Below are 17,660 nucleotides of genomic sequence, written 5' to 3'. Positions count from 1 at the left end.
ACTCTCTAGTATGGGAGATGATACTGTACTTCTGTTATAGTCACCAACCTCACCCACCTGCCACACACACTTACTTCCCTCCCCTGGACTCTCAATGTAATTTTGCTACAATTGTTAGTTAAATCAATATTGTTCATAAATGAATCACAGAGTATATCATAACCAGACTTCCTTTTTCATTAATTTTCCATTTTGTCTGCAGTTACTAATTGCTCCATTTTTCTCCTCAGTATTCTATGTATATCTATCACCAATTCTTCCCCAACAAATCTGACAGAATTGTAAATTCCTGGGGTGTCTGGGCAGTTCAGTCAGCTAAGCGTCTGACTCTTGATTGCAGCTCAGGTCATGATCTCAGGGTTGAGATCAAGCCCCTCACTGGGCTCTGCACTGGGCACGGAACCAGTTTAGGATTCCCTCTCTCCCCCTCTCCAAATACACCTCTCTCTCTCTCAATAAATAAAAAATAAAATAAAAACTGTAAATTCCTCTCAGTTATTTTTTCCTAGAGACATACTTCCTAGTGCCCTCCTTCCTTCTGCTCCAATTTGGATGAGTTGCATTCTAGGTCTGCTGCACAGCTGATATCCCATGGCTTTTCTTCTCCATCACCAAGGGAATTCTCTTCCCCTCTGTCCTGTGTTGGGAGTCCCCACTTCCTGGGTTCTCTATCTTCCACTTTTTTGATTTCAACCATCATTCTGGGGAAGCATATCCTTCAGTAACTCACTGAGAAAGGATGTAAGGCAGGTAAATATTTTTGAGACCCTGCATATCTCAAAATGGGTTTATTTTACTCTCACACTTGAATGAAAGTTTGGGCATAAAATTCTAGGTTAAAAATCACTTCTTAAAAATTTGAAGTTATTCCCTGTTATCTCCTTGCTTCAATGTGGCAGGAAGTCCAGTGCTATTCAGATCTCTGTACTTAGTATGTTCCCACTCTCCCATCCCTACTCCAGACCAAGAAGCTTTTAAGATTTTCCTTTATCCCCAGTGTTCTGAAATTTTATGATTTGCCATCATAAAATCTTTTTAATACACCAACCTGGTCCTTTTCATTATGGAAACTCATATCCTTCAGTTTGGAAATTTTTCTTCCGATATTTCTCTGAGAATTTCCTCATCTTCCCCCTCTATTCTGTTTCTGAAAATCATGTTAGCCAGATATTGGGCCTCATTTATTGAGTCTCTATCTTGTTGTTACCTACGTTATCGTCTTTTGTTTCACTATCTGGCCTACTTCAATTTTTTTTTTTTTTAAGATTTTATTTATTTATTTGACAGAGACAGAGATAGTGAGAGCAGGAACACAAGCAGCAGGAGTGGGAGAGGGAGAAGCAGGCTTCCCGCCGAGGAGGGAGCCTGATGTGGGACTCGATCCCAGGGCCCTGGGATCATGACCTGAGCCGAAGGCAGACGCTTAACGACTGAGCCACCCAGGTGCCCTGGCCTACTTCAATTTTATCTTCCAACTTTTCTGATTTAAAAAATATCTGATTATACTTTAAATCTCAAGAACTCTTTCTTATTCTCTTTCTGTTCATTTTTTTTTATGGCATCCTATTCTCTTTTAATGGATGCAAAAGCTTCTCTGAAAATATATTTTGGAAAATATACTGGATTTACTTTTGAAAGTTTTGTGACTTGCACCGTTTCTATTTCCTCTGATTTTTGTTTGTTTTGGGCCTGTGTATTATGTGAGATGCCTTTCTCAAAAGACCAGTGATCTTTGGCTAACTGTAAAAGTGGAGTAAACACGCTAATTGAAAGCTATGTATGCATAGTGGGATTTGTTGACTAATAGGCATCAACTTAAAGTGAATTGGGCAGGCATTATGACGGTTTGGGAGCCCTCAAATATCAGTCCCCAGACTGGACTCCTCTTATCTCCTGCTTAGAAGATTTAAGGCTGACTGAGAGCATTTTGGGAGCACAGAGGGACAAGAAAACTGATTATTTAAAATATGCAGACTTTTCTACAAGAAAGGAATCATGTGATCCTTCTTTATAACCCTGCCAGTTAGCTGCAATGACTGGGATATAGCAGAGATTGCTGCATAAGGGCTTCTTGACTGTTTCTTAAACTTTCCCTAAACCCACTGTTATTGTGTAATAGAATTATCCACACCTTCCAAGCAGTATCATCTAAAGCACATCCCTCTGAATACATGACTGATAGCATGTTAAGAAAAGAAGACAAAACTAGAAAAGTGGTTAAGACTGAAAGACAAAGCAAAACCACAGAATTAGTCACCAAGCTAGGCTATACCTCCTCTTTCCTGTGACTGATTTTTACAGGCTACCTTACCTGGATTCAGAGCCAAGAAGGTGATGTGATCCAAATACACATTCCTTATCCAGGCTGGGAGAAACTGACAGTTCGACAGCACTGCCTGAAGTTCCCTTGGCCCAGGCTACGGGTTTCCAGGAGTAGTTACCTGGCATACAAAGAACCGCACATTCCCACACTAGTCTCCTGGTACTACAAAGATACCTTTTATCATTTAGAGTCAAGAATAGCCTTGAGCAAAGAGAAGACTGCTTATAGGCTCTGGCCCACCTTTTGAACATCACTGTTCTATAATCACCAGAAGTAATAATAGTGACTAGATGTAAATAAGAAATAAGAAAGAATAAATAATAAATAATAATTAAATAAAAAATAAGAAAGAATCATTCATTAATTCCGTAAAGTTGACCAGAACTCCTGCTCTGAGCCAGGTCCCATGTTAGATTTTAGGGGTAAAGATATGAAGAGACACTACTACACTGTTCCTGCCTTTAGAGACTTTACAGACAAGTAAAGGAAGTAAATGAAAACTGTTTTATGTTGAATTTAATGCTACTGTCATTTTAGAAAGGTGAGGGTTTATCATGCCTCTCTTCCCAAATTTGGGATTGCTAAAAAGCATGGAATTGCTAACCCCGCACTGAGCTTCTAAGACCTTAATGTGGGGGGGACACCAAATCATTATGTAGGGCTTCCTTAGACGTGAAACCATGGTAGATACAAATAATAGTACTTGTTTTTATTGCAAAGCACCTCATGTATTACGAAGTATTTTTACACCCATATCTAATTCAATTGTCAAAGTAACCCTATGAGGGATGAGATTATCTCCTTTTATAGAAGAAATTAAGTGCTTAGAGAAGTGATTTGCCCTTACAAAACTAGTTAATTTGAAACAGAAACCTAGATTTTTTTATTCTCAGTTCAAAGTTCATTTTAATCATATCATGGCGCCCTCATCACCCAAATTTTGAAGAAAAGCCTAATGACTCATTTGCAGCTATAAGAAATGTCTAGAATAATGCCAAGATGTGCAAAATATGTTAATAATATGTACATTTAATATAAAATAATTAGGTTTCCTTCAACCTGAAATGGAAAAATTATACAAAAACACAGAGAACGATTTGTGAAGACTTTAAAAAATCATAAATGCCACAATTCTCCCATCCTTAATCTTCCCATAATCTGCTCATATAACAATAAATTCTGGTTTGCCAATAATTTATTTCACAAGTCTTCTATGATACAAAAACACAAAGCGAAATTAAAACATTTCCTACAAAGCCACTGTGCAGATTTTTGAATCAAACCTGAAAGGCTGAGGAAACACTCCCAGAAACCACTCTACCATCTGGGAACTTGTAACCCTGTTGCTTTAATTTCAAGTTCAAAGAGTGGACAATGCATTTATAGTACAAAAATTCAAGTTTTCCCAATCCTTAAAATACTGAGACCATTATTCAAGTAAAAAGGAAAAGCCCTTAAAAAGGCTCAAAAAGAAATTCACCAAGCAATAACGCTTAAAGAAAACCCTTCCCAAAATGGAATTTGGGAGTCGGTAGATCCATGAACAATTTAAATATCCTTTCTGGTGTAAGACAGTTCTTTCATTAAAGTAGACCACTTGTCCTTTTGTAACTGCTTTTCTGTTCTAAGAGGGAAAAAAACACATCTTCTCTGAAATCACTGTATAAAAACGTACAACTAATTTACAAATATAATAATTAGTATTGTCTTATTTGAACATTTACTATGAAATAATTTCAACACAATCACCAAAAGCTTATGCTTCCTCTGATATCAGTCATATACCAAATATAGTTAAATGCACTGTCTTGCCAAAGCCCAAGGTAACTGAATCTAAAAATATATATATTTTTTCATTCTGAACTAGCCAGATTGGTATTTAAACCAAACGTCATCAAATGTTGCACTAAACATGCCAGGATGAAAAGGTTATTTAAATACAAACTGTCCAGATGTATCACATAGAATATGCTCCTAGCCACCGATGATTGAATGATCATATCCAGGCTCATCCCCTCTCCCCCAACATGCACAAACATAAGAAAATAAAAATTAAAAAACAGTAAAGACAATGAATGTGAGAAAAGAACTGATAAGTGGAAGAAAACGCAGACTTTCTATAGTCCAATGAAGACAAGATAAACTGGAAAGACATCTGATATTAAACAAGTATCAGCTGGGGGAGTGGGGGAATTTTTCTTTAAAATTATTATACGTACTTAGTTTCTACTTTAGTTTTAGGTTGAGACATTGACAGAGATTTTAATGTGAAAAAAATATTTCTAATAACATCTAAATTTGGTACTAGGACAAAAAAATGTAAAAATCTGTTAACAAAAGCTCTTATTAAAAGAGTTATCTTTTGAGTCATTAAAAGATCAGCTTGATTAGCCCACTTCCAGAAAATCAAACAGATATTTTCTCTTTTCCATAAAATTTCCGTAAGATCTCTCCCAAAGAGTTTTCTCTTTTCTCACAAGATGGAACTCCACTGCAGGAAAAAATTAAAAGGGCTCAGAACCCCCAAAACTAAAAATCCACTGATTTAACATCAGTTTTCTATAAAAAATAATCTTTAAGATTCTAATCTTTGCTAAACTAAAAACTCACAAGCAAACTGCAAATCTGAACAGGTTACATTCCCCAACATGTATGAAAAGGGAATTTTGGTTCTTTTAGATCTGTGCCATGTAAATAAAGGAGAAATGTATAGAACCATTTTTCAGAATCCAAGGGAAAAGGTTTTCCAATTCAAATGGCAATTTAACAGAGCCATTCGTTGTTAAAATAACTTGCAATTTCAATGAGTTCTAAATATTGAAACAGCTTGGAATCAAATTTTCTAATAGTAAATATAAAGAGCAAGCAAGTTTTTGGGAAGAATTCAGAATCTGAAATTTCAATGTTTATGTAATACTGATTCACTTAAAATTAAGCAGTTTAAGTAGAACACACATTTGAGGTTAAAATCAAACTGATATCTAAAACCTAAAATCATAAGACTGCTGCCCTTTATTTTAAAAGGAGGCAGTAGGTTTTCTAATATATGACAAAAAACCCAAAGCCTATCTCCCTGTTTTATAAATATCCATGTCCTTTCTTGGATTCAAAACTTCACTTTAACCCATTTCCCTTGGGTTTCTTCCATCTCACTGAATACCATTGTTGTATTAAGATTATAACATCTAGCCAAAGGCAGAGATCACATAAGTCCTCCTGAAGACTTCCAAAACATTAAAACCAGTTGAAAAGCAGAGGAAATACTCTCATGCTTGGAGCTGCTGGGAAATCCTTCTCTCCTTTTAGAAAAATAAACTTCTTGTTCTAAAGATAATCACTTGAAGAAAACATCACTAGTACATGCAAATACACAGCACTATCGATAATTCTACAGAGTAACAGTAATAACATCCTACAGATTTTGCTAGTACTTTGGCTTAAAAAAAAGAAAGACTAAGTAAAGAACTGTTATATCAAAGGATTTTTTTTTCCAGAAAGAGAAGCGCAATAAAGGAGAAGTCCTTCTCCTTTATTGCGCTTCTCTTTCTCATTCTCCTTCTCTCATTCAAATGTGCATTCCTTAACACTAAAAAAGATTGCTTTTAAAAAGAATTAGATGCTACTTTGTTGATTCCATTTAACCACAAAGATAACATCTCAATCACCTTCTATTTTATAAATGTATTAGTTAAATATACAGTATATTTTCTCACTCAGTTGCTTAGGACGCCTTTCTCGCAGATAGTCTTATATTTCAAAAGTCTCTGGATAAAAAAAAGAGAAGACTAAAGGTTTACTTTTATATGTTTTCGCCATTATAAAAAAAATGGCAGTAATTAACCTATCATTTGTTTTTCAGCTTATTAAAACACACTTTGCTGTAAAGAGTAATCTAAATTCAAATATTGTCAATACACACATACACAAAGGCATGGGCAAAAATACTACCACACAATCACTTTCTATGCAGACAGTTCTTTAGATCTCCATGAAGCATGGCACAGAGAGCAGCTCAACTTTTCATAAAAATTATATGATTTGACTGCACTTTTGCTTCATTTATGGTGCACTGCAAAATTTTAAAATTAGTGTTTAGGTGTTCACATTATTCACTGTATTGAGAATTCTCTCATGAGAATAAGACATAAAACGTAAAACATTTGGCTTTCTAAATGACAGTGCTGAAACTTGCAGCACAGTTTTACTTTGGCATATATAAAGAAAAATTTTATATCCTGTTAATTCATCACTGGTTTTTAATATTCCCCATTAAAATAATTCAATTGCATATGCAGCCCAAACAGCTGGAAAGAACCCAGAAAAGCGAAAAGAAAACAACTTTTTAAAAATGCTGACGCTTTTCACACCCAGGTTCAGTCATGCCCGCTGAAGAGAGGTGTTAGATATGGCTTTATTTATTTTAAATCTTAAAAATGTAGTCATTTCCATGACATTACAAAAACTGGAACCAAGAGCAATTTATCTTCACAGTCCTGATTCTCCTGATGCCAAAACACTTTTTAGAAAATAATTTCTGCAAACTTAGAAGGTATTTTCGACGGATCATTTGTTTGCTATTGCTTAGAGTCTAATTATTTTGTCCCAGATTTCCTAGTGAACTAGGAATACAGAGATAAAAAGGAAACACACACACACACACACACACACACACACACACACACACACCACAGTGACTCAGTGTCTGAACCACTTCAGATATGACATCCATTAAGGGGGTCTTTGCTCCTAACTGTGTAAGGGTCCTTAGCTATGGTCTGACTTGCACAAGAAGTACACATGGCCCCTGAGAGGCGCTTTAGTCCCCTTTGGAAGACACTGTTGGAGAGACTATAAATGACACAGTTGCAGAAACTGTTACTAATAGCAAGCCAGGTGGTCAAGAAGGAGGCGAAGCGGTTGCTGTGGCCAGTGGAGCTCTCCAATAAGAAGTAGATGATGTATGGCAACCAGAGGATGTAAAATACACTAGTAATTCGGAACAGGACCATGGCATAGCGCTTATCGGGACAGGTCTGTACCTCCCCAGTCTCCCCACTCTGGCTGCTGAAGCGGGCTTGCCTTTCGCTGATCTCCTTTGTGTGCTGTTGGCAGATGCGGAAGATGTTGAAATAGGTGAAGCACACAATAAGGGCTGCCGGGGCATACAACATCACCACGATGAAGAGGGTGAAGTAGGGGTCGGTGTGCCAGGACTCTGCACACCACTGAAACACATCTCCATGATATCCAGGTTTGCCCCAGTGGAAAAAGGAAGGCAGGAAGACCAGGGTGGAATATAGCCAAATCAGGAAAATACAAACACGTAGTCTCCAAGGCGTAACCAGGGTATTATAGGTTAAAGGTTTAGTGATGGCAATATATCTATCGATGCTGATACAGGCCAGAGAGGCCATGGAGACACTCTTCAGAACGGATACTACAAAACCGAATACCTGGCAAGTCAAAGACTCCTCCACTGGAAGGGGGTAGTGGAGGAGTGATAAAGAAGGGACCAGGCAGCTGACCCCAACCAACAGGTCAGCATATGCCATAGTCTGAATAAAATAACTTGTAGTATGATGGTTCAACAAAGGTGCACAGTGAAATACAAAAATCACAATGATGTTGCCAGAAATAATCAATACAGTGAGAAAGACAATAATCAATACTTCCAAAAGGCAAAAATCGACAGTTTCCAAATTGCCAAATGTCAAGAGGCAAAAAGGGTGGCTGCTCTGATTACCATCCAAGGTAGAGTTCATCTTGAGCTCGGGAGTGATCTCTCACTTCATGCTGCCGCTTGGCTGCTGCCAACAGTTCAGAGGAGCAGCTGCAGTCATTGCGGTCAGCTGTGTGGGTCTGTAATAATGCCAGACGAGCCCTGGTCCCCAGGCTCCCGATGCTGCTCTGGTGCACTGCCTGCAGCACAATTCCCCTTTAAATCCTTCTTGGAATAGGGAGAACCAGCAGCAGTTGTCTGGCCAGTCCCAGATGCGGCCATAGTACCAGGTTTACCATACACATAGCACCAGGGGAGTAAGGCGAACTCTGGGTACAATGTCTTCAGGCCAATGAGGGTAGGGGGTAGGGGCAGAAGAGAAGGGAGGAAGATTAGGAGCTTCAGCAGGAGTTGTAATGAGGCTCCTCTGAACAGCTGACAGAAGAAAAGGAGAGAGCATTTTACATTTTGCATCCAATGCCCTGATCAAAGAACCTGGCTAGCTCAGGCTGGTATCAACCCTCCCACTCCATCCCACCCCACCCGGTACAACCATTCATGGCTACCCTCAGCGGCACCCCACATAACTGGTCCTGACTCTACAGAGGAGGAGCAACAACAGCAAGCTTTCATGATCAACATAAAACAAAATCAATCGCAAGCCAGATCAATCTAACCCCATTTCCTTTCATTTGAGCCTTTTGGGGGAAGAAAAGGAATCTGCTTATAGCATTTCCAAAAATATTTTACCATAACTACCACTAATAAAATTACTTAAGATAATTTATTTTCTTCACTGATTCCAATGTAATATTTTGCCTCTTTGAAAACATTTCAACAGAATTTATCTGTCTAGCTCGATTTCAGAGTGTTACCTGTAATTCTGCATGCTGCAATCCAAACAAAAGCCACAAAACATCCTTAACAGAAAGCCTTGCAGTGCAGGAATGTGCCTCAGCCCCGTTTACTGCAGAACTGAGACACAGAGGGAGGGGATAAAGGAGGAGGAGGGGAAAGAGGGAGAAGAGGGGGCTTGGGAAAAGGAAGAAATGGGGGAGGGGAAAGAAAACGCCTATGCGCACACACCCTTCGGCATCTTTAGCAGCTCATTAGAATTCATCGCCAGAGAAGTGGTCCCTGATTTCCCGACTGCACAGTGGGGGAATAACTTAATATGCCTGCAGTGCAGTGTTTGAAAGCTGTTTCCTCGTCTGTCTGGAATCCCCCTTTTAGTCGATGAGCAAAATTTAGACTGCTAGTAAGGACAAGGGGTTGTAACCGGGACAGAATGCCAGCCAGGAATTAGACTGAAACAAAAGCCAAAGGGGTAATGGTGAGAGGAAATTCCAATTTTCTTATAGCATTTTCCTCAGGGACAAAGAGCAATGCTAAAGAATGAAAGTGTGTTAACAGTGCAGTGTTAACTGAGGAATCCTAATTCAGTGGCACAAGAAGTTCTAGCTAGAAGGCTAAATGTTCAGCATTAATTTTCTCTCACGATTCCCTGGATATTGGCTAATTTTAAGAAAGATGACAAAAATAACAAGCAAACTTAAAAATCAGTTTTTCAAGAGAAAAAATAAAGAAAACCTCACCCATTCTGAACACTGAGGAAACAGCATACAAGCACGCTGTTGCTGTATTCAGTGCTACCCTATAGTTTGGAGATGCCATTTCTTGCTTTTAGTTTACTGAGAAGCAGTACACAAAAATACACACAAAAGGTGGACAAGTATATATACCCATTTCCACTCAGGCTTTAAAACTGCAAGAAGTTTCCTGGTACAAATCAGCTTATGTATCTTAGAATAAACAATCTCATTTGTGCCTATTTAAAACAATGCAAGTTGGGATTATATTGTGGGATATATTATACTGTGTTGGGATTACATTCTGGCATTCTAGAAAGATGGCACACCTGGGCAAGGATACATGTTATGTGATCCAATTTTCATTTTTTGTTTCACACACATGCCTCCTCACTGCAAGCAAATGGTCCCCCATAATCAGAATTCAATTAATTATATCTTAAGAGCTAAAGCACTCCACTTATTATAGGAAGGCAACACTAAAAAACCTACTGAGCATAAGCTTGATAGCTATATTTGACAGATCTTACTGGAAAACATGGCTAAGTGTGGCATATAAAAAAACCCATGGCACTGACCACCCAACTGGTTCAAATCTTGGTCTTACATTACTAAGCCTCTTACCCTCAGTTTCATCATCTGTTAAAATGAGGATCATACTCCCTATTTCACAGAGTTATTGCAAAATAAAGGAGACAGTGTATACATACAAAAGGCTTACCAATATTTAGCACATAGTGGGTATATAACTTTACTCCCTTTCTTCTCCTAGAACTAAAATACCCTTCCTAGGTAGTCTGTGTTTTTCTGCCAACCATGTTTGCACTGCTTGAGGATGGGGTCCTCTGATTCCTAAAATGCCTCTCTTATTGTGACTGCCCAGTTCTGAGGCACAACAGAATATCCAACAGTTATTTGGATATTTTGCTGTCATACACTCCTCAAATACATTGAGGCTATACATACGTAAGGCAGTAGAAGTATCTATAAAGAACGGATGATGATATGGCTTCAATTTATTCCCTCTACACTAATAATTTCTCTGCCTATGTCTCCAGCCCTGACTTCACCCCTGAGCATTCTTTCCCATTTACAATTTGCCTGCTAGCCAATACATCTTCCACCTGGATGTCCTGTACACTTCACCCACAGCATGTCCAAAATAAAATACATTTTTCTCAACAAATTGGCCTCTTTTATCTTTTTCCAACAGTTTTATTTTTTCCAGGCACTCAGGTAAGAAACTCAGGAATCATCCTGCCCACTCTCTCCCCACTCAGTGTACTACTCTTATTCACCAGGTTCCTGGGAATCTGTATCTACAGTGGCTCTCAATTCAGCTTTTAATACTTTAGGCCATCATTAAATATTGTCTGGGCTTTTAATCTTGTTCATTTTTCAATCTATTCATTTCTGCCTAAACATCTAATAGTATATGCTTTATTATGGTATCCACAGCTCAATAAAAGTCAATGGCTCCCTAGTGCCTCTCCAATCTAATCTCCCTATTCCACACCACCCCCCACACATCTTGCCCTCCAGACAAACCAGGTCACTCACTATTCTATAATCTGCCACACACTTTCTTTTGAACTGTCATTGTTTGAGTGCTAATACTGAATGAAAAAAAATGATCTGAGAGTTATATTTCAATAAACAGAAATAACATTTACCAAAGTCAATAGTACAAGCTTTTCTAACTACTTGTGAAGTTTGTCATGTAACTTATTCTCCATTTCGGGTGTCTCATGTATAAAACTAGACAGTTACGCTGATTAAAAAAAAGACATTACATTGGTTAATAACTTGAAAGAATTAAAAATGTAATAAAAATACAAACTGTTACATTACTATCACTAGTATAATAATAGTTCTTTCAACTTCATTTCTATTTTAATAAAATCACTTGGAGCTATAATCAAAATATTCATATAGGAAACCTAAAACAACAAAAAGCTTGAGAGCCACACTTTACCAAATCAGTCAAGAGTTAAGTGTTTTGTTTCAGATTAAAGAAAAACATTTTCTTCAGAAGAAAAACATTATTAAGGACATAAAGTGGCAATAAATCTATGTCCTCAACAAAAACCTATACAGGGGCGCCTGGGTGGCACAGCGTTAAGCCTCTGACTCTTGGTTTCTCTGCTCAGGTGGTGATCTGGGATATTGAGATTGAGCCTGGGGGTGTTACGCTCCCCTCTCAGCATGGTGTCCGCTTGGGACTCTCTCTCCCTCCCCTTCTGCTCCTCCCCCCTGCACTCTCTCTCTAAAATAAACACATAAATCTTTTTTTTTTTTTTAAGTTTTTTTTATTTATTCAACAGAGAGATAAGAGAGCACAAGTAGGCAGAGCGGCAGGTAGAGGGAGAGGGAGAAGCAGGCTCCCCGCTGAGCCGGGAGCCTGACGCGGGGCTTGATCCCAGGACCCTGGGATCATGACCTGAGCCGAAGGCAGCCGCTTAACAACTGAGCTACCCAGGAGCCCCAAATACATAAATCTTACAAAAAAAAATCTATAGGGGTGCCTGGGTGGCTCAGGTCATGATCCTGGGGCCCTGGGATCGAGCCCCGCATCGGGCTCCCTGCTCAGCGGGAAGCCTGCTTCTCCCTCTCCCACTCCCCCTGCTTGTATTCCCTCTCTCGCTCTCTGTCAAATAAATAAAATCTTTAAAAAAAAATCTGTATATACTTCCCTTTTTAAGTTTTTATTTAAATTCTAGTTAGTTTACAGTATAATATTAGTTTTAGGTGTACAATATAGTGACTCAACATTTCCATACAACATTTGGTGCTCATCACCTATTTAACCTATCCCCCTTCTTCCCCACCTCTAGTAACCCATCAGTTTGTTCTCTATAGTTAAGAGTCTGTTTCCTGGGGCTCCTGGGTGGCTCAGTCATTAAGCGTCTGCCTTCAGCTCAGGTCATGATGCCCGGGTCCTGGGACTGAGCCCTGCACCGGGCTCTCTGCTCAGCAGAGAGCCTACTTCTCCCTCTCCTGCTCCTCTTGCTTGTAAGCTCTCTCTGTCATATAAATAAATAAAATCTTAAAAAAAAAATAATGCAATCTCATGATATACTTGTGGCTTTTTGGTAAAAAAATAATATTTCTGTATGTGTGTATATATATCTATATATATATGATTGGAAGGAAAGACACTGGAAATCAACTCTACTTTTTAGTGGATCGTGGGTGGGATTACAAGCAATTTTTTATTTTATGTTTTTCTATATTTTATGAATTTCCCAATTTCTTTGTACAGTTGATCCTTGAACAACATGGGTTTAAACTGCACAGGTCCACTTATAAGTGAATTTTTTCAATAAATACTGCAGTACTGTAAATGTATTTTCTCTTCTCCTTATGATTTATTTTTTTTTTAAAGATTTTATTTATTTATTTGAGAGAGAGAATGAGATAGAGAGAGAGAGCATGAGAGGGGGGGGGGTCAGAGAGAGAAGCAGACTCCCTGCTGAGCAGGGAGCCCAATGTGGGACTCGATCCTGGGACTCCAGGATCATGACCTGAGCCGAAGGCAGTCACTTAACCAACTGAGCCACCCAGGCGCCCCTCCTTATGATTTAAATAACATTCTTTTCTCTAGCTTACTTTACTGTAAGAATACAGTATTTAATACGTGTAACATATGTGCTAACCAACTGTTTATGTTATTGGTAAGGCCTCTAGTCAACAGTAGGCTATTAGTAGTAGAGTTTTTGGGGGAGTCAAAAGTTATATGTGGATTTTCAAATGTGGGGGGGGTCACTGCCCCTAAGCTCATGCTGGTCAAGAGTCAAATGTACCATTTTTATAATCAGGTTTGAAAAAACATCGAGGGGCGCCTGGGTGGCTCAGTCGTTAAGCCTCTGCCTTCGGCTCAGGTCATGATCCCCGGGTCCTGGGATTGAGCCCCGCGTGGGGTTCCCTGCTCAGCGGGAAGCCTGCTTCTCCCTCTCCCACTCCCCCTGCTTGTGTTCCCTCTCTTGCTCTCTGTCAAATAAATAAATAAAATATTAGAAAAAACATCGAAAATAATATATAACATGTCTCTTTCGGTAAAGCTAACAAAAACTCTGGCCACGAGATGTCCTCCCAGAGCCACACTGAATGGATGATACCAGGTTTAAGTCACCTACTTCATGGGACTTCATTTCACTGGTCCTTATGTCATCACAGCAACATTCTTTCAGATAGGCTTCGATGCTCAATTTAACTCAAAAGGGACCCTCAGAGCCCTGGTTAAAAATTCTTACAGAATGAGAATATAACTGGATGAACCATGTAAAATGGCCAATATTTAATCATTTCTGGTTAAACAGTTTCTGATCTACAAAACTGGAAACTTCTTTTTTTTTTTCTTAAAGATTTTATTTATTTATTTGAGAGAGAGAATGAGAGAGAGAGAGAGCATGGGGGGAGGGTGAGAGGGAGAAGCAGACTCCCCGCTGAGCAGGGAGCCCGATGTGGGACTCGATCCCAGGACTCCAGGATCATGACCTGAGCCGAAAGCAGTTGCTTAACCAACTGAGCCACCCAGGCGCCCAAAACTGGAAACTTCTATATGGTTCAACCTAATACTAAAAAATGAAAGTGACAGAACTAAAAAGGAAATAAGGCAAAAAAGAGGAAACATGAAACAGAAAAGGGAAATGACTGCTCAAGTTGTATTTATTCTTCTCTCAACCTATTCAGTGGCTTAAATATTACAGAGGAGAAAGGTTCAATCTCAGTTCTTCAAATTCCTAAGATTCACTTCTGGGCATTATCTACTACTTATTATTCTGTAAAAATAAGCTTTAAATGTTGGTTTATTTAATTAATATATTATTTAAATGCAGCTGATAGGGGTGTATTTGTACCAATGTCATTCCAAAACCAATCTGAGGTCCTTGACTCATCATCTTTTACTCTTCCCTCTCCCTCATCTCCCACATTCACTCAATCACCAAATGCCAAGTATTTCTGAAACTTCTCTCAAATAGTATCTTTCCCTATCTGTTTTGCCACTACTCCAATCCAAGTCACAATCATCTTTTGCCTAAATTACTAACAGGTTTTGCTTCAATTAATCTTACTCCATTCTAACTCAAGTAACTAGAATGACCATTCTAAAACTAATAATGATAACACAAATAATACCAGTAACTAAGGAATAATTTATACTTACTATGGGCTAAAATTGTACCTAGTGTTTTCACACATTATCTAAGTTCATTTAACAGCTCTACAAATAAGGTACTATTGTCATCTCACTTTACAGATAAAGAAACAAAAGTCTAATGTAATTTATTGCCCAATGTTAATGGCTTAAATACAGTAGGAAGAAGGATTTGAATCAAGACAATCTGCCTTTAGACAATACTCTAATCCACTTTGCATAGTGCCTTCTAATGTTTCAATGACTTTCTATTGCTAAAAATCTCAAATATGCCTTATTTAAGCTTTCGAAGATCCAGCCCCTATCTATCTTTTCTGGCCTCATTTCATTCTGCATTTTTCCCACTACTTCTAACATCACACATGCCATGCAGCACCTTATCCCACCACAACAATCCACTTCCCTCGATAATTTCTGAACAAGAGACCTTTCTGAATCCTTAGATTGAAAAGTTCTTGTCGCATGCCACATGGCAATACCTATTTTCTCTTCTATAACTCTTATATAATTTTATTAAATGGTTAGTTAATTGCTTATTTCCCTCATTAGACTATAGTCTCTCTCAAACCAGGGAGCAGATACATTTTATTCATGGGCATATCCATGAAACCTAGCACAGGGCTGACATAAAGTAGGCTTTCAAAGGTATTTACGGCTGACTAAACAACAAATGCCTAATAAAACAACAGGCAATTCTGCTTTTAGATAGGAAGATGTTTCAAATAAAACCCTAGCAATAATACCTGCTTAATTCACCTATTAGGTTGATGTATATGAAATTACCTATCTGTAGATCAAAAATTATCAAATATCAGATATTTTAATATGATCAAGCCTATTATGTTTCCAGTCTTATAATTCAGGAAACCTTTAGAACTCCCTGGACAGATACAACTTACAGCAACTCACTACAGGGGACAGGACATGACAGAGATGGGATATGGAGACCTGAAATGATTTTCACAAATAACAATTTGAGAAAAACTTGTCTTAGTCCATTCAGGTTGTTTTAACAAAAATACCAGACTGACTTATAAAAAACAGAAATTTAGCACAGTTCTGGAGGCTAGGAAGTCCAAAATCTAGGTGTTGGCAGATGTGGTGTACCGTGAGGACCCATGGCCATCTACTGCTATGTCCTCATAAGGTAGAAGGGGCAATGTAGCGATCTGGAGTCTTTTTTTTAAAAGATACTAATTGCATTCTTGAGGATTGTTCTCTTTCAACCTACTAACCTCCCAAAGACCCACTTCCAAATACTATCAGGTTCTAGGGGTTAGGATTTCAACATATAAATTTTAGGGGGACATAAACATTCAGTCTATAGCAGACCAACTACAGCAACTGCTATACGGGAGCACACAATATAGTTCTTAAAAGTGTACTCAAAACCTATTTTCCTATAGAATCAGATAGCAAGAGTACTCAGTTGTGAAATCATGGGCTATTTTGGGGGGCAGGACTCAAACAGGTTACATATCTAATTTTCTAGAATTTTCAAGCTTAAAGGACGATCATCCAATTACTTTAGCAACCTAATGTCAGAGAAGAGGAGGTGAATGGCCACAAGTGCAGAACTCATTTGAGTTCATAAGCTAACGCAGAGCTGAAACCAGTACTCAGGCTTCCTAACTCTATGGTCAGTCCTCTTTTTGCTAAATTGACCCCCTTTTTGCTTGGTACCTACAGGCAGGTTCTATGATTATATATTATTGAATCTTCTACTATTAACAAATCTATTAAAGAGATAATTTTAATTAAAACCAAAAATCTGCATAATAATGACATTATAATTAGATATTTAAATTATTTTTCCAGACTGGTAAAATGTGGCTAGGCCTCTAGGACTTCCCTCGGACAGACAATTAAAAATGTAAATATTGGTTACATGGACTTGTCACTAGTTTAGATTTTGGATAAAAACTTGAAATTCATAACAAAAGATTCTTATCACTGAAGTTTATCAATAAAATCACTACAAAAACAAAAGGAAACCGGTTTCAGAAAACACAAGGCTGACTGGATGAAAGGAATGAGAACCATCAGAATATGTTGTTATTTCATTATTCTTTCATTAAAAGGATCCATTAAGGAAGCAATTTTGACATAAATCTTTGCAACTAAGCAAAAAAACAAACAAAAAAACCAGAATCACTGACATACAAGGTGAGAAATAACCAAAAGGAAGGGCCAGAGGCTGATTCTGGAAGTTGGAAACCAGAAAGTGTCTCTATTTTCCTTCATTTATTTGATTCACCAGACCCAAACAGCTATAGGTCTTACAACTGGGGGTAAGAGGGGCCATGGGAGTCCCTGTGGCTTACTTATTAGGGTTCCTTCCCAATGAGTCTGACAAGTTCTCTCTAGACACCAGGGTTAAGGAACCTTTGGTTAAAGGCCAGAAAGAACAGAAAACAAAGAATTTAGGAATATTTGGTCTGCAGAAATTTATTCCACGAAGCCAAGGGTAGTTCAATATCAATAAGTCTATGATAATGTTGATAATGTGTAAAAATCATATTAAGGGCTAAAAAACCTTTTTGATAAAATTTAGTACACATTCTTAATAAAATCTTCAAAGCCAAAGATGGGAGAAAATCACTTAAGTAAAATAAAAATTATTTACAAAAAAACAAAAATGAACAGCATGCCTTCCAAAAGATTAAACAACTAAAACCACCTTAATTAAAATGAAGAACTCAAGGATGCTAGTTATCACCATCATCATTTAGCATTGTCTTAATGTTTCTTTTTTCTTTTTAAGATTTTATTTATTTGACAGAGAGCGAGTGAGCATGCGCGCACACATGCACACATACACACACACACGCACACGCACATGCACAGGGGAGGGGCAGAGGGAGAAGCAGG

General features: G+C 38.1%; 1 protein-coding gene across 6 annotated transcripts in view; it reads right to left on the bottom strand.

Annotated features, from left to right (window-relative positions):
* Positions 1-17,660, bottom strand: part of LOC116641192 (rab GTPase-activating protein 1) — a 149,454-nt gene that overhangs the window by 55,928 nt on the left and 75,866 nt on the right. Inside the window, exons 1-2 of one of the 6 annotated variants that reach the window (XM_032418776.1) lie at positions 8,918-11,874; positions 5,881-8,477 (exon numbers count right to left, since the gene is read on the bottom strand). The exons of 3 other annotated variants lie outside the window; for them this stretch is intronic. In XM_032418776.1, coding sequence (XP_032274667.1) covers positions 7,036-8,085 — 1,050 coding nt within the window. In that variant the 5' untranslated portion in view covers positions 8,086-8,477; positions 8,918-11,874 and the 3' untranslated portion in view covers positions 5,881-7,035. Of the gene's footprint in view, positions 1-5,880; positions 8,478-8,917; positions 11,875-17,660 lie in introns of those variants that run through there. 2 more of the 6 variants (XM_032418774.1, XM_032418775.1) reach the window with 2 other exon arrangements.

Source organism: Phoca vitulina, unplaced genomic scaffold (assembly GCF_004348235.1).
Source record: "Phoca vitulina isolate PV1807 unplaced genomic scaffold, GSC_HSeal_1.0 scaffold21, whole genome shotgun sequence".
In the NCBI taxonomy this organism is placed as follows: Eukaryota; Metazoa; Chordata; class Mammalia; order Carnivora; family Phocidae; genus Phoca; species Phoca vitulina.
Note: the sequence above shows the minus strand (reverse complement) of the source record. Positions and strands in the feature narration are given on the sequence as shown.